We start from the raw sequence: 23,960 nt of genomic DNA, 5'->3' as shown, positions 1-23,960 counted from the left end.
ACATTTATTGGAACACAGCTGTACTTACTCATCCCTGTGTTGTGCTTGGCTGCTTTCATGCTACCAGCGGCAGAGCTGAGTTTGCTGGAGACTGTTTGGTTCACATGCAAAGAACATTTGCTCTTTGTGGCCCTTTAAGAAAGGGTCCGTGGACCCCTGGTTTTATTTCATCTTCTCTCGATATCCTTTCTGTCTGTCACATACTCTCCATAGGTTTTCATCTTTTGTCTATTTGTGATTCATTCTGCATATTTTCTTCTGAACTATCTTCCAGTTCATTCACTCTGTCTTCAGATATGCTTACTGTGTTATTTTTTCCACTGCCACGATAATATCAAATACTACTTTTTATAGTGCTAGGATTTTCATTTTATTTTTTCTGTATAGTTTCTAGTCTCTGCCAAAATTCTCAATTTTTGTTCTTTCCCTTCTTTAGTATAATGAGCAAACTGCATTTAAATTCTGTGTCACTTTTATAATGCATAAACAACTGAATGGTATAACATTAATCAAAAATGTCTGCATAGTGAGCCTGGACTTAGAACCAGGGGGATTATTTATAAGATTCAAATTATTGTGACTTCCTTGGACATTTATCTTTGTGACTGTTTTATTCATTGCTGATATGGATGATCAGTTTCCTTTATGATTGACATTTTGTGTGTATGTGGGGGGGGGGGGCTATACTAATGCATTGAGTTTACATTCATTCCTTTCTGGTCTTGCAGAATTTCTCTCTCAGGACATGGAAAGATGGAAGTACAGTTACCTAACTATAGCCAATTATGTTCCAGAAACACTCTAACATGATCTGGGACTACAGATAGAAAAGTAGATGGTATTTTCTGTCTCCATACAGATTCAACTGCAGTCTTTTATAAAACGCAATAATAGTAACCTTACCCTTTTACTTAATAGTACCTTAAACTTGAGTATAAAAAAAATTCTGTGTCAGGTAATTCCAATATCTGAAGCAATTATGTTTCTATTCTGTGTGTTTTATTCTTGTTGACTGATCTCCTTATGTGTTTATTCATTTTTATTATTTGCTACATACTTTTGGCAAAATTGCAGAAATCATTTGAGACTAAAGATGATGTTTTCTTACCTAGGGAGGGTTTCTGTTTGCACATTCCAGCTTGCTATACTGTGATCGAGCTGACCAAGGAGAGCTTCTGTCCTACGAGGGCCCAGCTACTCCTGTTTCACTTTCACTACCCAGGGGTAGCTGTCAGCGCCCTGAATCAGAGATGGTGGCCTTTGCAAACAACTCTGCGGCAGCCGCAGTGGGCAGGCCCTGAGCCATGGTACAGTGGGTGCTTCCTGTGGTTCTTCTGTCATTTCTTCCAACAGTTATTTTTTCAGTAGGCTTTTCCTGTCTTTGTTAATATTATTTCTTAGAATCTTTCGCTGTGATCCCGTTGTCAATGGAATAGTTTCCTTACTTCCTTTTTCAAAAGGAGTTAGTTGGTTTTCTGTGTGTCTCATCTTAACCAGCAGCAGGATGTTAGACTCCTCGGTGGTTTCCCAGTATTTGTTGAGTGATGTCATTCTTTGTCCCTTTTCATTTTCCACAGTCTTCAAGTATAAATAAAACAGTTATGAGAGGGGACATGCTTTTCTAGTCCTTGTTTTTGGCTTTGTTTTAGTCCTTGATTTAAACCAAAATGATTTTCGTGCCCCATCATTTAAGAAGATAATTCTAATTAGATATTTTTAGTAGAAATTGTTTTTTTTTTAATTTAAGAACTTTTCTGCTTTTGCAATGTTTTACTAAGTATATCTGCTAAATTTTATCAAATTATCTCATGATAAAATTTAGAGGTATTAATATAAAACATATTAATATATTTTCTAATTTGATCCACACTTGCATTTCTCAGTACATCGTATTGTCTTTATTAGGCTTCGGTAGTAAATTTTCCTGACTTCCTGATATTACTGGGAGCTGGTATTCAATTTTTCCTGTGACGGGATAATTTAAATAGCCCTACTGCGACGGACCGTGCAGAAGCGTGGCTGTGAGGAGTTACCCCTCGCCCAAGGTCAGGGATAGCAATGGAGAGCGCCAGACTGCGACAGCGCAGGAGCAGTGGCAGAGAGGAGCTTCCCCGCGTCCAGGTAAGTGGAGGCAGCCGAGAGGAGCTTCCCCACGCCCCAAGTCAGGGGTGGCGGCCGAGAAGAGCTACCCCACCCCGGAGGTCAGGGGCCCGAGAAGAGCTACCCCACCGCTAAGGAGCGGCTGCTGCGTGGGTGCAGGAGGGCCGAGAGGAACCACTCCATGTTCCAGGTCAGGAGGGGCAGACGTGAGAAGATACCCCTCGTCCAAGGTAAGGAGCAGTGGCTGCGCTTTGCTGGAGCAACCGTGAAGACATACCCCACGTCTGAGGTAAGAGAAACTCAAGTAAGATGGTAGGTGTTGCGAGAGGACATCAGAGGGCAGACACACTAAAGCAGACACACACACTACAGAAAACTAGCCAAACTGATCACAAGACCACAGTCGTTTCTAACTCAATGAAATTAAGCCATGCCATTTGGGGCCACCCAACACGGTCTGGTCATAGTAAAGAGGTCTGAGAGAATGTGGTCCACTGGAGAAGGGAATGGCAAACCACTTCAGTATCCTTGCCTTGAGAACCCCATGAACAGTATGAGAAGGCAAAATGATAGGATACTGAGAGAGGAACTCCCCAGGTCGGTAGGAGCCCAATATGCTACTGGAGATCAGTGGAGAAATAACTCCAGAAAGAATGAAGGGATGGAGCCAAAGCAAAAACAATACCCAGTTGTGGATGGGACTGGTGATAGAAGCAAGGACTGGTGCTGTAAAGAGCAATATTGCATAGAAACCTGGACTGTTAGGTCCATGAATCAGGGCAAATTGGAAGTGGTCAAACAGGAGATGGCAAGAGTGAATGTCGACATTCTAGGAATCAGCAAACTAAAATGGACTGGAATGGGTGAACTTAACTCAGATGACCATTATATCTATTACTGTGGGCAGGAATCCCTTAGAAGAAATGGAGTAGCCATCATGGTCAACAAGAGAGTCCGATATGCAGTACTTGGATGCAATCTCAAAAACAACAGAATGATCTCTGTCGTTTCCAACGCAAACCATTCAATATCATGGTAATCCAAGCCTATGCCCCAACCAGTAACGCTGAAGAACCTGAAGTTGAACAGTTCTATGAAGAAGACCTACAAGACCTTTTAGAACTAACACCCAAAAAAATGTCCTTTTCATGATAGGGGGCTGGAATGCAAAAGTAGGAAGTCAAGAAACACCTGGAGTAACAGGCAATTTGGCCTTGGAGTACAGAATGAAGCAGGGCAAAGGCTAATAGAGTTTTGCAAGGAGAACGCACTGGTCAGAGCAAACACCCTCTTCCAACAACACAAGAGAAGACTCTACACATGGACATCACCAGATGGTCAACACTGAAATCAGATTGATTATATTCTTTGCAGCCAAAGATGGAGAAGCTCTATACAGTCAGCAAAAACAAGACTGGGAGCTGATTGTGGCTCAGATCATGAACTCCTTATTGCCAAATTCAGACTTAAACTGAAAAAAGTAGGGAAAACCACCAGACCATTCAGGAATGACCTAAATCAAATCCCTTCTGACTATACAGTGGAAGTGAGAAATAGATTTAAGGGACTAGATCTGATAGACAGAGAACCTGATGAACTATGGACGGAGGTTTGTGACATTGTACAGGAGACAGGGATCAAGACAATCCCCATGGAAAAGAAATGCAAAAAGGCAAAATGGTTGTCTGAGGAGGCCTTACAAATAGCTGTGAAATGAAGAGAAGCGAAAAGCAAAGGAGAAAAGGAAAGATATTCCCATTTGGATGCAGAGTTCCAAAGAATAGCCAGGAGAGATAAGAAAGCCTTCCTCAGCAATCAATGCAAACAAATAGAGGAAAACAACAGAATGGAAAAGACCAGAGATCTCTTCAAAAAAATTAGAGATGCCGAGGGAACATTTCATGCAAAAATGGGCTCAGTATAGGACAGAAACGGTATGGACCTAACAGAAGCATTAGATATTAAGAAGAAGTGGCAAGAATACACAGAAGAACTATACAAAAAAGATCTTCACAACCCAGATAATCACAATGGTGTGATCACTCACCTAGAGCCAGACATCCTGGAATGTGAGTCAAGTGGGCCTTAGAAAGCATCACTACGAAGAAAGCTAGTGGATGAGATGGAATTCCAGTTGAGCTGTTTCAAATCCAGAAAGATGATGCTGTGAAAGTGCTGCACTCAATATGCCAGCAAATTTGGAAAACTCAGCAGTGGCCACAGGACTGGAAATGGTCAATTTTCATTCCCATCCCTAAGAAAGGCAATCCCAAAGAATGCTCAAACTACCACACAATTGCACTCATCTCACACGATAGTAAGGTAATGCTCAAAATTCTCCAAGCCAAGCTTCAGGAATACATGAACCAAGAACTTCCAGATGTTCAAGCTGGTTTTAGAAAAGGCAGAGGAACAAGAGATCAAATTGCCAATATCCGCTGGATCATCGAAAAAGCAAGAGAGTTCCAGAAAAACATCTATTTCTGCTTTATTGACTACGCCAAGGCCTTCGACTGTGTGGATCACAATAAACTGTGGAAAATTCTGAAGGAGATGGGAATACCAGACCACCTGACCTGCCTCTTGAGAAACCTGTATGCAGGTCAGGAAGCAACAGTTAGAACTGGACATGGAAAAACAGACTGGTTCCAAATAGGAAAAGGAGTACGTCAAGGCTGTATATTGTCACCCTACTTATTTAACTTATATGCAGAGTATATCATGAGAAATGCTGGGCTGGATGAAGCACAAGATTGCCGGGAGAAATATCAATAACCTCAGATATGCAGATGACACCACCCTTATGGCAGAAAGTGAAGAGGAACTAAAAAGCCTCTTGATGAAAGTGAAAGAGGAGAGTGAAAAAGTTGACTTAAAGCTTAACACTCAGAAAACTAAGATCATGGCATCTGGTTCCACCACCTCATGGGAAATAGATGGGGAGACAGTGGAAACAGTGTCAGACTTTATTTTGGGGGGCTCCAAAATCACTGCAGATGGTGACTGCAACCATGAAATTAAAAGACGCTTACTCCTTGGAAGGAAAGTTATGACCAACCTAGACAGCATATTAAAAAGCAGAGACATTACTTTGTCAACAAAGGTCCGTCTGGTCAAGGTTATGGTTTTTCCAGTGGTCATGTATGGATGTGATAGTTGGACTGTGAAGAAAGCTGAGTGCCAAACAAATTGATGCTTTTGAACTTGGGTGTTGGAGAAGACTCTTGAGAGTCCCTTGGACTGCAAGGAGATCCAACCAGTCCATCCTAAAGGAGATCAGTCCTGGGTGTTCATTGGAAGGACTAGTGCTGAAGCTAAAACTCCAATAGTGGTGCTGAAGCTAAAACTCCAACACTACCTCATGCGAAGAGTTGACTCACTGGAAAAGACCCTGATGCTGGGAGGGATTGGGGGCAGGAGGAGAAGGGGATGACAGAGGATGAGATGGCTGGATGGCATCACCTAATCGATGGGCATGAGTTTGAGTAAACTCCAGGAGTTTGTGATGGACAGGAAGACATGGCGTGCTGTGATTCATGGTATCGCAAAGAGTCGGACACGACTGAACGACTGAACTGAACTGAATGGTTAAAGGTTACTTTAAAATCAACTGTTAGTTTACCAAGCCTTGGTATCTTTTTTGAATAGCAGTCTTTTCATCCATCTTTTCTTTGGTAATTGATCCATTCAAATGTTTCACCCTTTCTTGGTTCATTTTCAATTGCCTGGGTGCCTTGGTCTTGCTGGAAGTATTCATTCCTGACCCTGGTTCTTCTGGACCAAGGGAGCCAGTTTTGTTTTACTTGCATGCAGTTGTCCTCAGGCTTTACAAGCTACTGGTTCAAGAAGTGAAGATGCATGAGCTTGAGGATGCGAGAATAGCTTTGGCCCCAGTCTCCAAGTCTTTTTCTCTTTTTGTTTTACTAGTTCACAGCTTTAGAGTGTTGCCCACCTAGCAACTCCACTTAACCTGACAATACAGTTTGCCCAACTTGAGAAATGCGTAAGACCAGAGGAGAAATTGTTTTGGGGGTAAGAGGAAACCTGGAATAACAGTGAACTATTTGTTTAAAAAATAAAAGCTCATTAGACCAAACCTCTATCCCACCTCTAACCTTGGGCAAGATGTCCACTTGTCTTCTGTCATGACTTTAGTTGTTTGGGTTGTCTTGAAATAATTAGGAGACTCAAGATAGGTGTTACTAGACCCACAAAGTGTATGCCATAGTTTTATTGCAGAGGAAGAAAGTTTCCTTAAGTTCTTCTGGCTGGTCTAAGAGTTAAACAGGCATGAGACAGATTAACAGGAAGAAATAAACAAAGTCTAATAGCCTGCATACATGTGAGAGACCCAGGAAGGCTGAGTCACTCACTAAAATGGTCAAGTCCCGCACCTTAAATACCATCTTCAAGTAAGGACAGAAGGGGATGTCGGGGGTAGTGATTTAGGACTTCACAGTGGAAGAAGGCAGTTCACGTAAAGAGGGAGAGAAAACTAGTGAGCGCTCAGTCGTGTCCGACTCTTTGTGACCCCATGGATGGTAGCCCGCCAGGCTCCTCTGTCCAAGGGACTCTCCAGGCAAGAATACTGGAGTGGGTTGCCATGCCCTCCTCCAGGGGATCTTCCTGACCCAGGGAGCAAATCTGTGTCCAGGTGCACCTCCTACCTTATAGGTGGAATCTTTACCACTGAGTCACTGGGGAAGCCTGGTGAAAGAAAATGCTGATGAACAAGTGTCTGCTGGGTCAGAGCGACACAGTGAACTCTGATGTCTGAGCCCTGCCTGTTTAACCCCACTCCCACACCTCACCCCAGTTCTTTGCAGACTTATCCCTCCCTGGTGATGCTCTGATCTAGCCCCTTTATCTCAATTCTTTAGGCAGCTAAAGAGGAGGTAAATATAAACCCTCTGAGTCTTCTATTTCTTCAAAGTAATCAGCCTAAATTAACTCTCATGCCAACGAAACACATTTAGGGGGACAAATTGTTCTTCCCAGCAGTTTGTTTTTCAGTTTTTAAAATATTTAATTTATTTATATAGTTTCACTAGACAGAGTGGCAGCATGTGGGATCTAGTTCCCCAACCAGGGATTCAACCCTGGGCCCTTGCACTGGGAGGCAGGAGTCTTAGCCACTGGACCACCAGGGGAGTCTCCCAACAGTCTCCTTGAGACATTCCTACTGTTTCCATCTAGAACGCTTTGCTTGTGTCCATGAAACATACCACCATGATACGTTCTAGGATGTATCAATTTCCCCTAAACGTCTTTCATTCCGTTAGATTTATATTAGCATAACCATAAATAAGCTGTGAAGGGAAGTTTCTCTTTCTTTAATGATGACTGAAATTATTTTGACATAATAATAATTTTAACTGAAATAACTATAAATTTATTTTTGTACTATTAAAGAGATCTATATCCAGAGTTGAGTTTATAGATATATTTAGAAATGAAGAATAAATACTAAAATTTCTAAAATTAAAAGTTTATTATTTGGTATACTCTCCAATTAAGATTTTCTATTCCTTGTTGAAATTTATCTTGAAAATAAATTTATTTTCACATCACTTTATGTGCCCAAGAGAAAAAGAAAACAGCCCCTAGATCAACATTGAAGCACCATCTGCCTGCTTAACTGCTGCTCGCGGATTTTTTTTTTTTCTGTTTTAGAAATTATTTAACATGGAGAATGAATGTATATAAATATTTAAGACTAGATTTACATATGCCAAAAAAAATTGAAGAACAAACTGGTGATGCAATCAATATTTGTTCTGTTCTTTTATTAATTGAACAGAAAACAAAACTAATGGGAAGTACTTTTCCCTTACAGGGAAGTTGTCCAAACTTTGCAAAGAGAAATAGGAGGACAGATCCCTGGAATGTTCTCTCTGTTCTGTAGAGCCTGGCTCCCTCCCCCACCCCCATCCTCCTGCCCCTCTTGCATTAACCATTGGCATGTATATGATGGCAATAAAACACAAGTTTAAAAAGAGTATAAGATGCTACTATTTCATGTCTGTAAACCATCCGCTGTTTTCATTTTTGTGTTCTCTTCCAGTCTCTTCCCCATAGGTCTCCGTAATTTAGAGTGTCAATATAATAGTTTGGATTCAACTCTGCAAGTTTTGTAGGGGAAGAGAGGAGGGAGAAGAGGGAGGGAGAGGTAGATGAGGAAGGAGAGACAGAAAAGGTTTAGGAACCAAGCCCCGTGTCCAGATTCCTGAAAGCGTGTAGTGTCCCCGCCCCCAGACTGGAATTGAAGACTAATGTGGGTCTCTTAAAGCCGTGAGATCAGAATAGTCTCATTCCAGAAGCACAAGCGAAAAATTACTAAAAGGAATCAGATTCTTTACTTTCTTAAAGGGAATTGAGATGATTCATAAGCTCCATCTACATCTCTTTTTTGTTTGCATTTTCCTGCCCCTCACCTGCCCTGAAGCAGCAGTCCACTCCCACTCTGTCCTCTCAGCATGTCTAAAAGTGTTTTATGCCCCTGCTCTCTGCCCATCCCACCCCTAACCTTGTTACCTGGACTTTGTCTTCCTCATTGTGCTGCTCCGGACCCACTGAGGCAGACACCGAGACAGGATTAGACAGACTGGAGATTTTCAGAAAGAATCATCTTTGAGGAAGTGAAGAGGGAGGCCCTGGAGCCGTCTGACCTTGAGGATAGAGGGAAGAAAGGAGATGAGGTCACCTGAATTGGCAAGCAGAAACCTGATCTACGGAGACTCCTCCCAGATCAGTGACTGGACATTAGAGCAAGGCCCTGCCATGGAGAAGCAGCTCAGGCTGATGGACTTGTGGCCAGGTGCCCTGTGGATCCAAAAGCAGAAACTCACATGCAAAAGTAAATGTAAAATAAAATAAATGTACTAAACAAAACAGGAAAAAAAATGGAATAGAGGTAATTTGAGTTTTCAAAATAAATGAAAAGAATGACCTATCTATGAAATTAGATTTACAATAACTCAGGGAGGTTAGGAAACCCATTAGAAAATTGAAATCTTATTTGCTAATGTTTAAAAATTGCAGTGGTGAACACATAGGATTGGTGAAGTGAGCTAGCTCAGAGGTGTGGATGGGCAAATGGTGTAAAGATGAAAAGGGACATGATGACAGGAAAGTCAGGAAGAACATGTAATCTCACTTCCTAAAGGAGGCATTAGAACAGTGAACTCATGAACACAAATTAACCCCAAAAAGGTTCCTGTTGAAGAGATGTTTGAGTTTGTTCATGGAAATGGCTCACCGAGCATCAGTGAGAAGCACTGAAAAGAGTCCAATATGTAGACATAAACTAGTTAATGTTTGAATTTCTGGAATTACGAAAGAAAGAGTCCAACAACTGTTAAGCAGAAGGGAGTTAGAACTTGGGAATTTGTAACAGTCTCAGTGTATCCCTGTTTCAAAAAATGAGAAAGCTAGTTCTGAAGAGAAGACTAAGGATGCAGTTGAAACCATTTGATAAAGTGATGCTGGTGACTCTTGGACTTAACCAGCCACCCCAGTGAAAGCCAGGAATAGAGACGGGTTATAGCAGCAGGAACACGGCCAGTTTGAAGTGAAGGGACAGAGAGAACAGAGCAGAATGAAGGAAGAGATTCTACACAGCAGACCCTCAAGCTAGTCAGCTGTGAATGTGTACCATTCCTCAAGGAATTCACTGTCTTAAATATTTCCATTTCTAAACAAGGATAAAAATAAATCAAGCAAAGTTTCCAACAGAGAGGAAAAACAGAAAGTCTAAAAATAACAGAGAAGTTAGTAGTTTATAAAACAAATAGAAAAATAGTGAATTAGAAAATTTTTAAAAATAGAAATGATAAAAGAACTATCTTTGTGACCAAAAAATAAAATTATAACTGGTAACATGTCAAATTAAAAAAGATGAAAAACATTAATTTGATAAAATTAGGACTTGCCAGCAGCAGCAGCAGTGGTAAAGAATCTGCCTGCAATGCAAAAGATACAGGAGACCAGGTTTCGATCCCTGGGTAGGGAATATCCATGGAGGAAAGTACAGCAACCCACTCCAGTATTCTTGCCTGGAGAATCCCGTGGACGGAGGAGCCTGGCGGGCTACAGTCCACGGGGTCGCAAAGAGCCTGACACAACTGAGCACACACATAGTCATGCATGCACACAATTTGATAAAATTAGGGAATATAGGAGGATATAATAGTTGTAGGGCTGAATTTAAAGTTATAGGAGAATGCTTTATACAACTGTAACTTTTACTAAACTCTCAATGAAGTAGAATATGTCTGGGTTTCCTAAAAATGTCTCGTAATTTTCTGTTCTGTGTGCCATAAGATCTGTCTTTCCATAGAACTGACTAGAATTATCAAATACTTGTCATGTTAATGGCACTGTTCTCTGACCGGAACAGCCTGGGTTTTGTGCCCACATGGTCAGTCACATCTGTGTCCAAGTCTGCAGCTCCATCCACAGTCACATGTTTGCAGCTCCAGGGTGGCCGTGGTGAACATATAAATAAATGGTGCTTCTATTTCCCGGGTCTTCTTTCCTTCTCCTTTTGTATCTGAGAGCCACCTGCTAAATATCTTTGAGACCATCACTAGATCTGCTTTCAGCTTTTTCTTCCTTAGGTTGAATCCTGGCTCATGTGACACAGAGACAGCCCTTGGTTTCCTTTTCCTTCCTTGTTCATAATAACTTAGTCTTGATCTATGTAGTTAGTTCTGTGGCTGTTGTTCAGCTGCTCAATGGTTTCCGAAATCCAGTTCTTTTTCAGATATCAATTTATGTGTAAAACAGGGTGAGGAAAACTCTGGTTCCAATACACTTTATACCATTATGAGTATAGATTTTTTTCTAATTCATAACATTATTACTGATTGCATAGCTTACCATTCAAAATCGAGATCCTCCAGGCCTTTGGAGAAGCCCAATATGGTGATGGTGGTGGGGGTCCACCCAATGCAGGAACCACCTTGGGGGTGGCTCAGAATCTCATCATGCCTGGATGGATGGGCTGCATGGACCAGCCAACTCTACTGCTGTCCACATGTGGAACTGCAAGACCAGGCCTTCACAGTACAGGTATCTTTTGTGGCTGCTGGTGCATCCCAGGGGGCTGTCCTCACATTTCTGATCTCACCACATTCACTTCATAGGTATTGCTGGGAGCCCAGTCTTCTAGGTCAATGATACACTTTTCTGCTCTGCCTCATCTTTTTAGCAAACCCTCTACTGAATTCTTAGTTATTGCACCTAGACAGCATATTAAAAAGCAAAGACATTACTTTGCCAGCAAAGGTCCATCTGGTTAAGGCTATGGTTTTTCCAGTGGTCATGTATGGATGTGAGATTTAGACTATAAAGAAAGCAGAAGGATTGATGTTTTTGAACTGTGGTGTTGGAGAAGACTCTTGAGAGTCCCTTGGACTGCAGGGAGATCCAACCAGTCCATCCTAAAGGAAATCAGTCCTGGGTGTTCATTGGAAGGACTGATGTTGAAGCTGAAACTTCAATACATTGGCCACCTGATGCAAAGAGCTGACTCATTGGAAAAGACCCTGATGCTGGGAGGGATTGGGGGCAGGAGGAGAAGGGGAAGACAGAGGATGAGATGGTTGGATGGCATCACCAACTCAATGGACATGGGTTTTGGTGGACTCTGGGAGTTGGTGATGGACAGGGAGGCCTGGTATGCTGTGGTTCATGGGGTCACAAAGGGTTGGACACAACTGAGTGATTGAACTGAACTGAACTTGCAGTTTCAACTTTTTCAGTATAGTCAGTTCTCAGTGAAATTCTCCAACTTTTCTTCTGTTTTCTGGATCACGTTAATCTATTACTTAAAAATGATGGCAGCTCTCAAAAATCCCCGCCTTCAAAAAAACCTTGTGTAATAGTCACCTGTCTCATTTCCTATTTTGCGTGTCTCTTGGCTTGGGGTTATTTCTTGGCTTACCTGGCTATTTTTAATTAAATGACAGATACTGTGAAAGTGACATTGTACAGGCTCTGCATGAAGCCTCTGGGCTTCAGGATACAGGAGGGCGCAGTGATCTGGCTGTGGCTGGATGTGAGGCTTTGTGCAGGCATGTCTTTCCCAGCACCTCCCCCTCCCCATCCTAGGGCACAGCCTTTCTGAAGTCCTGGTTGAAAACCCCTGCTGTTCGTCAGGGCTCCTCCACCCTCCCTCCTGAGCACTGCAGTCCTGGTGGGTCTCTACAGGCTCCAGGCACCCAGCCACTGCTTTCTGCTTGGGTTCTGCTTGTCTTGCCTGGCACATCGCAGCTCTGCAGTCTGTAAATGCCTGGAAGAAAATTCCTCACTTTTTGTGATTCCCCCTTCTCAGATACAGCCTCCCTCTCAGATCCCAGCTGTCCTGGCAGCTCCAATGCTAACTCCCATCTCCCAGCTCAGTCAGAAGGCTTGAGCTCCGTTTTCAGCAGACATGCGTCTCTGCTCCAGATCCTGTAAACACCCTGAGCACTGGGGCTGTGAGTGTGGAGTTCAGTTCAGTGAACCTGCCTTTTCTCTGATGGCTAGACCTCCAAGTCCTTTGCTGTCTGATATCTTCAAACCATTTTTTTTTAATGCATGTATATTTTATCCAAACCTTAGAGTTGATCTCAGTGGGAGAGTTTTTCATAGACTGTGTCATGGTGTGAATGAAAAATGTCGCTGCCAAGCAAAGGATGCTGCAGTCATCAAGCCATCATCACATTCCAGCTCCCCGAAGGTGAGGCCTGAGGGCACTCGGGATGGAGACAAACAGGCTGCCTGCCTGCTGGCAAGCCCTCAGCCACTGCTGCTCCCCCACCTCGGTGCATCCTGTGGGGACTCAGGATGAGAGAGCACAGGACGCCAGCCCCAGAGAGCTGAGGTGCAGATCAAAGGGATGGTTTCAGCAAGCCCAGACTCTTGCATCTTTCCCTTGGCAGAAAAGCACTGAACTCCTTAACCTGGGATATCCAGTTTTCTTTAATTAATAGTAATCTTTTGATGTTCCAACTCCCTGGTCTTGTTGCAAAACCCCCTGTATATCCTGCCCCACCACCCGTTGCCTCTTCTGAGCCTCAGTCACCTGAGAGCCTGTGTCCTAGGCTGACGTCCTCAGTGTTGTCCACCAAATACAACATAATTCTCAACTTTTAGGTTGTGCATTTTTTTTCATTCAACACTAACAATTCCCAAATGAGTAAGGAAAAGACGATAAGGAGCTCTGTAAGATAGTGTTGACTGAAAAAGCACACACAGCCTAAAAGTTGAGTGATGTTCTATCCAGTGAGAATTTTTAGGACTTTAAGCCTGGGAGATAGCATCTCAAGTGACCCTGAGAGAACTGTTCTGAGGAGGCAAGGGGAGAAGCAAGGTTATATAGAAGTTTTGCAGCAAAGGACAGGTAGTGTGAACATCAAAAGATTATTATGAATTAAAGAAAATCAGATACCCCAAGTAAAGGAATTTAGCACTTTTCTACGTATGGGAAGATGCAAGAGTCCGGGCTCACTGAAATCATTCCCTTGGTATGCACCTCAGCTATCTGGGGCCAGTATCCTGTGTTTCCACAGACTGAGTTTCCTCAGGGCTCACCATAGGGAGTGGCTGCGGTCTCCCTATGCTGGTGGCTAGAGGGCAGGAATCCCTTCCTTCCTGAGTTTCCTTAGGGCTCACCAGCCACCGTCTGTGGTGGCTGGAATTCCTGGTGACTGTGACATCTTTGTTTACTGATATGACAGGAAATATTCCATTTCTTATTTGTTTACTCTCTGTTTTTTCTACAAGAGATGCCTGAGTATTAACTGCAAGGTGGAAAAATTGAGGTGAAGAATGTTCACACTATAAATATTAGATTCTGGAGATCTTTTGTTCAGACTCCCTCAACACACAGATGGGAAAGTTGAAACTTAGAGAAATCAAGAGATTTGAATTCAGATTGCATATCTGACTTTCTTTTGCAAAACATCTCTTTCTCTGCAAAGTTTCTGGTATAACCTAATATGCCAGCTGGCCCTCCTAGTTCAGAATCCTACATGTGAGTGATGACCACAAGATGCCCATTTGCCATTGCCAAAGGCCTTCTAAGACTTACTGACTTCAGATAGAATATTTAGAGGTTATGCTAATTGTTTTCATTTATTTCCAATTTACACCATTTCTTCCAATACAGTTTTAGTGGTCACTGTGGAAAGCTGACAAGTGGGGCCTTGAGCTCCTGGGGTTCACTATCCACTCTTGGGGTGCAAGCAGGATCCAAAGGGATGCCCGTGAGCATCCTCAGATTCCATCTAGGCCACCAGCCTGCAGCTGCCTCCTGGTTGCCTCTCCTGTGATGGCTCTGGGTCCCCAGGTCCTGGGACCTCCTCCTTCAAGGGCCAGTCTACTGGCTGAGGTCCCAGATTCTGACAGAATCCTTTGCCTTTTCTTGCTTCCCTTGGATCCCACACACAAGGTGCAAACATTCACCTACTTGAGGAAACACAGGTGCTGTGGCCAGGCTGTTTAATTGATTCATTATCTTACTCTGGTAGTTAGGCCCAGCTTTATTCAATACGATGGCACATCATCAAGTTTAACCTTCAAAATAGAAGCCTCAGTAGCATCATGAAGAATGGAAGAAATGGCAACTCCAGTCCTTTTCCAAATACTATTAACATATCTGTGGACAAAAAATAGTCACCTGCCATTCCAGTAAACAACAAATTTGGGGCCACCAACGCATCGGCCACTGTAGCTGCCCCCCCAACCCCTGACATGTGCCCTCTGGGTGGATTCAGGATGGAGCAAACCAGGATGATGGCCCTAGATAGCGAAGATGCACATCAAAGGGATGCTTTCAATGAGCCCAGACTCTTGCATCTTCCAATACACATAAAAGTGCTAAAATCACTAACTTGTGATGTTTGGATTTTATGATTAGCATAATATTTTGATGTCCAACTATATATTTTTTTTCAGCAAAAATTCCCATGTCTCCTGGCTGCTCCTTTACCTCTTCAGAACAGACTGTTGGAGTTCACTCAGAGGCTGCTTCCAGGGCTACAGTCCTCAAAGCGGTGCCAGATGAAACATAATTGCAACTTTTAGACTGTGCGTTGTTTTAGTTGACATATCTAAAGTCACCTGAGATATACACAAGGCCAGCTGCCTGGGTCTCTCTTCCTCAGTGTTCAGTCTCTGAGGAGGAGGAGATGCCCCCAGGTACCCATTTGGGCCCTTCTTCATTAACATCCTGTCTTCCCGTGACTCTCCACTCCTTGTAAAATCTACACCATGTTGGCAGCTTAGCCATCAATAGCCACAGGAATTTTATTTTTCTTGTGTCAAGTCATTATTTAACTCTAAAGCTGTCACTCGGGTGTACCTGTCCCGAGCTCTGATTCTGTGTAGGTGCCGTGCTGGACCCTGGGATGCAACTCGAAGGTGATCGTGGCTCTGGCTCCCAGGAGCTCCCCACCAGGGAGAGCAAGGGGTGCATGGGGAGCGGGGGCATGTGACAGGCAGCTCTGCAGGAGACACAGGAGCAGCCAGGAGGAGCGCTTAATTACAGGTGTCAGCCGCCCAGGCTGGGTTTGAAATGCATGAATCTCAGCCTAGTTTATTGTTAGTTCAGTGAATGCACCTATCTTGGGCTGGGTTGTACTGGTGTTTACTGGAAAAAAAAAAAAAAAGACAACCTAGAAGTTGAGAATGATGTTTTGTTTCATGAACAAAACTGAAGACTTAAGCCCAGGAATCCGTCTCTCAGGGTAATCTGAGGGACTGCTCAGAAGTAAGAGAGGAACCAGAATATATAGGAATTTTTGCAACAGAGACAAGGTGGTCAGAACATCAAAAGATTACTGTTAATTAAGGAAAACCAGACATCTCAAGTTAAGGGATTCAGCACTTTTCTGTTTGTGGGAAGATGCAGGGTTTGGGCTCACTGAAGTCATTCCTTTGATCTACACCTGAGCTCCCTGGGGCCAGTGTCCTGGGCTTTCTCAGCCTGAGTCTCCTCGGGGTCCATCTTGCGGGTTAGCCCTGGATGAGGGCTAGATGGTGGGCTTGCTGTGTCCGTGCTGGGCGCCCTCAGGGCTCACGTATGGGTGGTTGTAATGTGATGGCTGGATGGCTGCAGCATCCTTTGTGTAATGATATTGGGCCACACCTTTTTACTCACACTGGTAACCAGGACAGAGCTGGGGGCTCAACACAGACTCCTTTGCGGGAGATCTGATTTGGGCCCATGACGGGGGAGAGACCGCCTTGTCTTTCAGTGCTCCACTGGCACCTGACGAGTCCTCCGCTGGCCCTGACACTGTGTGTCAGTCACAGCGAAGGGGTGCCCGTATTAACGGGGTCCCAGTGATGTCAACAACAGCCGCCCCCCCACCATGACCTCCCTGCTCTGAAGTCAGAAGGACACAGAAAAGTTCAGATCAGCAGTGCCCATCAGCTACCTACTTGCACAACTGTTCTTCAGCAAGAAAACATTATATGATGTGTTCATTCTGACATTAGGCATTTTTAGCCTGAGGGTCCTTGAATACTAGCCAGGCCAGATCAACAGAATTTAATGTATTAGTAATTAGTTATGAGTCATGTGACTTGGACTAATGGTCTAAATCTCATTTCCATATTTATAAAACTCTGCATGCTTCATATTTCTTCTAAAGTACCATATAAATAAGAAAGTTAGATATTATAGTTAGATTAGTTAGTCAAGATTAAAAACTATTTTTCTCTATTCCCTACTTTCTAATGAAGGTTTATTTGACGCTGAATAACTGTGGTGACCAGAATCTGCTTTTGTATGTCACGGTTCTCTTCAGTGACTCATATTTTAGTTCATCAAATTCTCATATGTGGCATTTTTTCTCAAGTCTCTTAGTGGTTCTCGGGCTACAAGTCTATAATATTAAAGTAAGTGTTCCATGAAGATGAAAAGACAACAACTACACATCAAAACTTATGAGACCACAGCTATAGTAGAATTGAAAGGGAAATTTATGGAAGTAAAACTTACACTTGAAAAGAGGAAAATTCTCAAATTGATAATATAAGCCACCAACTCAAGAAACTAGAAAAAGAAAAGTAAACTAACTAAAAGTAATAGAAAGAATAAAACAGTAAAGATAAGAACAAAAAAATAGCAAAACCGAACATCAGTTTTGAAAATTAATGAAATAAAAAGCTGGTTTTCTAAGATCAATAAAACTGATAAACACCTAGCAAGACATAGGGAAAAAAATTAGAGAAGATGCAAATGACTAAGATTAGGAATAAAACAGGAGCTGTTTCTCACAGAAATTAAAAGGATAATAAAGGAACACTGACAACAGTTCTGCACACATACATTTAACAATTTAGAAGTTATGAGCCAACTCCTTGGAAAATATGAGCTCCCTCAACATACTGAATATGACACAGATAATCTCTATGAAGGGTGATTCTCTGGTGGCTCAGACGGTAAAGAACCTGCCTGCAACACAGGAGACCCAGATTCAATCTCTGGGTCGGGAAGATCCCCTGGAGAAGGGAATGGCTACCCACTCCACTTTCTTGCCTGGAGAATTCCATGGACAGAGGAGCCTGGCGGGCTACAGTCCATGGGGTTGCAAAGAGCAACACTATTGAGCAATTAATATTTTAAATCTGTGTAAAGCTATTAAATTGAATTCATAATTTTAAAACTCCCCTCAAAACTCCAGGTCCTACTGTTTTCACTGGAGAAAAATACCAAACATTTAAAGAATTAATATTACTTCCATCATGCCTTCCATCAATAGAAGAGGAGGAAATACATCCCATCTCATTCTATGAAGTCAGTATTATCCTGATACCAAAACTCAACACAAACAATATTTTTAAAAAGTACAAAGCAGTATCTTTAATAAATATGTGCTAACACAATTTCTCAACAAAATATTAGCCAGTCAGATGCAACAATATATAAAATGAATTTTATGCTATGACCACGTGAGATTGTTTTTTCCAGGAATGCAAAGTGGGCTCAAAAATCAATCTATAGGATTTCCAGTCACCTTTTCTTCCTAAACACAAGTGAGAAGCTCAACAAACTGAAACATCAGTAATATTTTTTAGATCCATCAGAAAAGTAAGATCACAAAGCAAACTGAATCCCCCTAAAATTGCAGACATATAGAGACAGATATGCAATGTCACAACTCAGCGGAGCAGAGACCTCCGTGGGAATCAGTGCCCAGTAGGAAAACGAAACGTGTATTTGATGAAAACCTAACCTGGGTTTTCGACTCTGAGTTTAAGGTGATGAAACAGTTCTGTCTTGGTTCTGGTGGTAGTCACACAGAACTACACCTGTGATAAAATGACACAGATGTGTACACACCCGTTGTACTTGTCCGTTCCTTTGGTATATGTGTGAGTACATCTATCTATCTATACATATATGGGACTCCCCTCATAGCTCAGTCAGTTAAGAATCTACCGGCAGTGCAGGAGACCTGGATTCCAACTTCTGGTCTGGAAGTTCCCTGGAGAAGGAAATGGAAACCCACTCCAGTATTCCTACCAGGGAAATCCCATGGACAGAGGAGTCTGGCCAGGTACAGAACAAGGGCTGCAAGAGTCGGGCAAGAGTTACTGACTAAAGCGCCACCATATATGCATACATACATATATAAACATATATATTTTATATAGACGTATAGAGATATATACAGAAAAATATACATATATAAATCTATCTATATAGCTCTCTATATAAATCTATATTTATATATCTATATAAATCTATCTGAGCCACCTGGGAAGCCCATAAAATATATATATATATACACCTATATAAAATATATGTATATAAATTATATATAGAATAAATTATATATATATATATTATATAAAGTTTATTTTGTAAATTCTTCAGGGGTCAACATATATACAGCCTAACTCTGTGTCACTGATACGACCACACAGAGACAAGAGTTAAGTGACTTTTGAACAAAATGCACCAAGTTGGAACACAAATCCCTCTCCCCTCCTGTCAATCTTGCCGTGTTGGACAAAACCATCCCCTCGTGGTGTCCATACCAACACGGATGGTTCTGCAAGGTGTTGGGAAGGGGTTATAGGACATAATCCACATGAAACAATGGTCAAAAATGTATGAATTGTGTCATAATAAAATTTTACCAGGAATAATTACTCTTTTTTAATTGCAGGCCTGGGAGATAAGCCTCTGATGGTTCAGATGCTTGTAGCACCTTTGCCCTGAACTTTATCCAGAGTTGAGTCTCAGTGCGGCTGAAAATCTGGGTTTCTTCTCACTATTCATCAATCAACAGTGGGGAGATGACTTTATATTTAAGTATTTTGAAAGCTTCCAAGCAAAGACTTTCCTATGTGAGACAGTGTGAGCTGCTATACCCCACTTCTCAGATTATGTGTTTCAAGTACTGCTTTTTGGCCTCGCCGTTTTGCTTACGGGATCTCAGTTCCCTGACCAGGGATTGAACTCAGGCGCACGGCAGTGAAAGAGCTGGCTCTTAACCACTAGACTGCCAGGGAATTCCCCTAATCTTCCTTTTTGAACACTTGGTTATTTATGTGGGATTTTGCTTTTCCTCATGAATACAGATTTTACTAGGAGGCTATCGGCAGTTTCTTGTGAGTCTGGCTTTACCATATCTCTTCCTTGCCTGAAACAAATAACAAACACACTCCACATTGAAGCATTTTCTATACTTGACGGGGTGGGGGGCAGTTTCCAAGTCCCCACTGACCATGTGTGTGGGGGACACGGGGCCGCTGCTTCACATGAGCTCTGTGTACAGACGCAGTGACCCCCCTGAGACAAATTAGAAGTGAAAAAGCCAAATACGTAGTTAGGAGAATGTTATCTTTTGTGAAAGAAAGATGAATGATTTGTTTACTCTTTTAAAAAACAAGTTACGCTAGGGGATAAATTAGAACCAGTAAAAGTGGTTACTGCAGTGGCCAGGGCGGCAGATGGCCGAGGAGGAAGGAGGATTGGAGGGAGGATACAGTGAAACTGATGAACCTCACTCCACACATCACTGTCCCTGGGACCACACAGAGCGAAGACTGAGCAACTTCTGAATAAAATACATTGACTGTAAGAACTATAAAAAATTTTTTTTGTTTACTAGGAATAACACTTATGGTGTCATTTTAAAACTTTTATGTAACTGTGAGAGAAAATAGATGAATATGTATAATTATTATTATTATTTTGGCCATGCGGCGTGTGAGATCTTAGTTCCCTGACCATTGAACCGATCGAACGATTGAACGATTGAACCGGCGTCCCCTGCAGTGGAAGTGGGGAGTCTTAACCACTGGACTGCCAGGGAAGTCCCAACATGTTTATGGTTTTAATAAACAAGAGTCTCAGTGCAAGAGATGGTAGATAATTTAAAATCTAAGTACAATTAAGCAAAGAGTTAATGGAATCACTCAAATAAACATGTTAAATTTGAAGTGTTTCATTGTAAGAGAAAAGATATACATATATAAAATCTAAGAAGAAAGGATTTTGAACTCTAACAATGTAAACTCACAATTTAAAACCTGTGTGTGTGTGTGTGTGTGTGTGAGATCCTTCCCCCCTGTGCCCACTGAGAGGGGCTGGGAGCTGTGTCACCACAGTAATATCAGGCGCTTGCAATAACCAGGTCTCGGATCCTCAATATTCCTTTCTACCAAAGGACTCCAGGCCCCTCAGACAAGAGGCTGATTCCAGATGAGCTGAGGTGAGCTGAAACATGTCGGTGCAGACATGGAGGAGGCTGAGAGCCGCTGATGGGGTTAGTCAAAGAACATGGGAGCAGAGCAACCTGACGTTCTGGCCTCTCTCACCAGCTGAATTTGGGACAATTGAATATAAAGACGGCAGTGGTTGCAAATCATTGACAAAGAAAGATCCAGAGTCCTACAGTGACCGCAGCCACTGAAGCATGAGTTATTCTGCTTAGAATTATTCTGACCAGAATTATAAAAAGGTCAGTTTTTATCCTGGAGTTTAGTGGAGTAGTTTATCTTTTTTAATTTTGCAGTGTTTTTTTGATGACTTGAAAAGTGGCATTGAACGTGCTTTGGTGTGAGCACACGTCAGAGACTTTAGAAGCAAAGGACGGGAGGATGAGCATGAGAGCCTGGCCTGAAATTCAGGGTCGGGGCGTCTCTTCAGGCTGCACTGAGGGCCCGAGTCTTCATTTAGGAGGGTCTGGAGCCTGCACAGTTGTTCCTCTCTGAGCTGGGGGTGTGAACCGTAACATAGAAACCATTTGCTCCACTGGAAATAATTCACACTGGAAATCTCCCCAGTACCCATCTCTTTGTGTCCTGGATTTTACATGGAGTAAAATGCACGTGGCACCTCTGTTGGTAGAGAAGCTGGTACGGGGCTTGGACTGAGAATTGAAGGGTCCTTGGTTCTCAAGAAAGGCTACTGACAATGGACCCTCGGTCCCGGCAAAGCTGGGGCTTCTCAAAATGTGGCCCCAGACCAGCAACAGCATCACCTGGGACTTGTTATCCAAGCGGGTTCCATGGCCCCAGCCCAAACCTGGGAGTCAGAAGTCCTGGGGTTGGGACGGGCAATCAGGATTTCTGGAGTCCTCCAGGTGGCTGTTCCATCCACTGACCTTTGAAACCTGCTCTAAGAGGTGTGGTGGGTAACACTGAGTTTAGTTTGCTTTGAGCAATTTGCTTGTTTCTACTCTCTGCTAATAAGCCTGGTTCTCTTAAAGTCCCAATTAATCAAGTTTTTCTTTGATGACTTGGAATTAATTCAATCAAGCGATTGCAGATTTGGCCCCAGAACAGAACAGTCTATCGATGAAAATCACAGGATTGTCACTCATAAAACTTTTCAACAACATGGCTTGCATTTCAGGAAAAAAGTGGGAGCAGTTCCCAGGCTGAAACGGTAAACTTTTTCACTGTCCATCCTGAAAGAGAGTGGGTACAAGTTGTGGGGGAGAGCCAAGTCCCGAGTTAAATCTGTGGTGCACTTGTGCACACGTGTCATACACCAGTACAGCCTGTTTCTTCCTTGCAGGCCCGAATTGCTTTGCGGAGACGGCGGTCATCCCTGCTGGGAGAGAGGTGAAGACGGACGAGTGTACCATCTGTCACTGCACCTACGAGGAGGGCACCTGGAGGATCGAGCGCCAGGCCATGTGCACCAGACACGAATGCCGCCAGATGTAGGGCCCGCACGCCTCGCGTCTGCTAGACGCCTTGCCCAGCCTGGACCTGCTGCGCCACTCAGAAACGCCCGCCGAATGGGCGACACTTTCCACGAGGAACCGTGAGAAACCGTCGGTCCTTTTGCTTTTCTGGGTCACAAAGACTGCAAGAGAAAGAACTGGACGTATTTCAAAACATCCACAAGAACTTAGGGCAAAAAAAAAAAAAAAAAACCCGTCTCTAAATAAATGTGCTATTTTCACAGTAAGTACACTGAAGTCCACTATTATATATGAAATGTATTTCTATAATCCCTCTATTAGAGAGCTTCTATACATGTTTTCTATAGATACAGATTAAAAATGCTGTGTTGTCAACTGTCCGAGCTGTGTACCTGCTTTTTTATTTCAGTCTTGATTCCATCATGCGAGGTTATTTGTGGTCACTGATTCTCCTTCGAATCTTGAGAATAGCGCACCCATGAATGGATCATGAGATAAGAGGATGGATTTTTTCTAAGATCCTGTCCAAATTATTTAACTTTTTATTTTACACTGTATATATTTAACACTGTATATTTTACACTGTAATCAGTATAGCTGATTAACAATGTCGTGATGGTTTCAGGTGGAATACTGTCCAAATTCTGTTTCATTACAGAGAGGTATGTAGTGTTGATCCTTAGAAAGTGAAAGTGAAGTCGCTCAGTTGTGTCTGACTCTGTGACCCCATGGATTGCAGCCACGGAATTTTCCAGGCAAGAGTACTGGAGTGGGTTGCCATTATCTTCTCCAGGGGATCTTCCTGCCCCAGAGATCAAATCCGGGTCTCCCAAATTGCAGGCAGAGGTTTTACCTCTTGAGCCATCAGGGAAAGGATCTGGTCTAATTCACACAAATTGTAATGCTTCCTTCTTGTAACTTTCTGCTTTTATTATCTCCATGCTCAGTCATTTGGGAGATGCAGGTACAAAGGTAACTAATACAACATTTTTCTGTTCATTCAAAGCTCTCACACCGTGGGCCATGGGTAGATGCACACAAATATGTCCGTTCACATAACTTACTTTTCTTCTAAGCATGACTTTACATAATGCCATAAACTGAGGAACAGAATAGGACAGTTTGCGTTATTGGTGCCTCATGCTGAAGAAAGCAAATAGGGGGACCCTTGTTTCTCGGAGGAGCAGTAAGGGAAACCGAGCCCCGGAACAAGTCTATGCCTTCTATCTACATGCAGTACAGACAACCCAGCTGTCCATGGACTCGTGGGTCTCTTGGGACTGATCCTTTCTCCTCCACGATTGGCACCATCCAGTCCTCAGTGAGAGCCCTGTGTTCATGACTCCGCAAGAGCCAAGTGAGAAAGCAGTTGAATATGCTAAAATAGCACTGACGGTCACGTGCAATGTTCCTGGAGTTACATGTCCTTCCAAATTGACTCCACTTCTCTTCATGTGGCTAAAAGAAGCCACTGCCAGTCCCCGCTGATCTGATCAGTGTGTGATAGAGAATACTTCTGCCCTTATTGAGCCCATCAACACTTGGCACATTGATGAGAAACGTAGTCAGAGATTAATAAGTTTATGGAGAAAAGGCAGAATTATGGTCACTCTTTGACATCTTTAAAGCTTTTTGTCCCATACATTTATTCCAGAAATTAAATTAAGCATCCACTAAGTACAAATTAATTGTGACCAC

General features: G+C 42.8%; 1 protein-coding gene across 2 annotated transcripts in view; it reads left to right on the top strand.

Moving 5' to 3' along the window:
• Positions 1–22,532, top strand: part of VWC2 (von Willebrand factor C domain containing 2) — a 126,229-nt gene extending 103,697 nt beyond the window's left edge. For both annotated transcript variants that reach the window (XM_065939271.1, XM_065939272.1), the window contains exon 4: positions 22,130–22,532. In XM_065939271.1, coding sequence (XP_065795343.1) covers positions 22,130–22,281 — 152 coding nt within the window. In that variant the 3' untranslated portion in view covers positions 22,282–22,532. The remainder of the gene's footprint in view (positions 1–22,129) is intronic.
• Positions 22,533–23,960: the final 1,428 nt, after the last annotated feature.

The sequence above is a fragment of the Muntiacus reevesi genome, chromosome 6 (genome assembly GCF_963930625.1).
Source record: "Muntiacus reevesi chromosome 6, mMunRee1.1, whole genome shotgun sequence".
NCBI lineage: Eukaryota > Metazoa > Chordata > Mammalia > Artiodactyla > Cervidae > Muntiacus > Muntiacus reevesi.
This window is presented reverse-complemented; position numbering and strand designations above follow the sequence as displayed.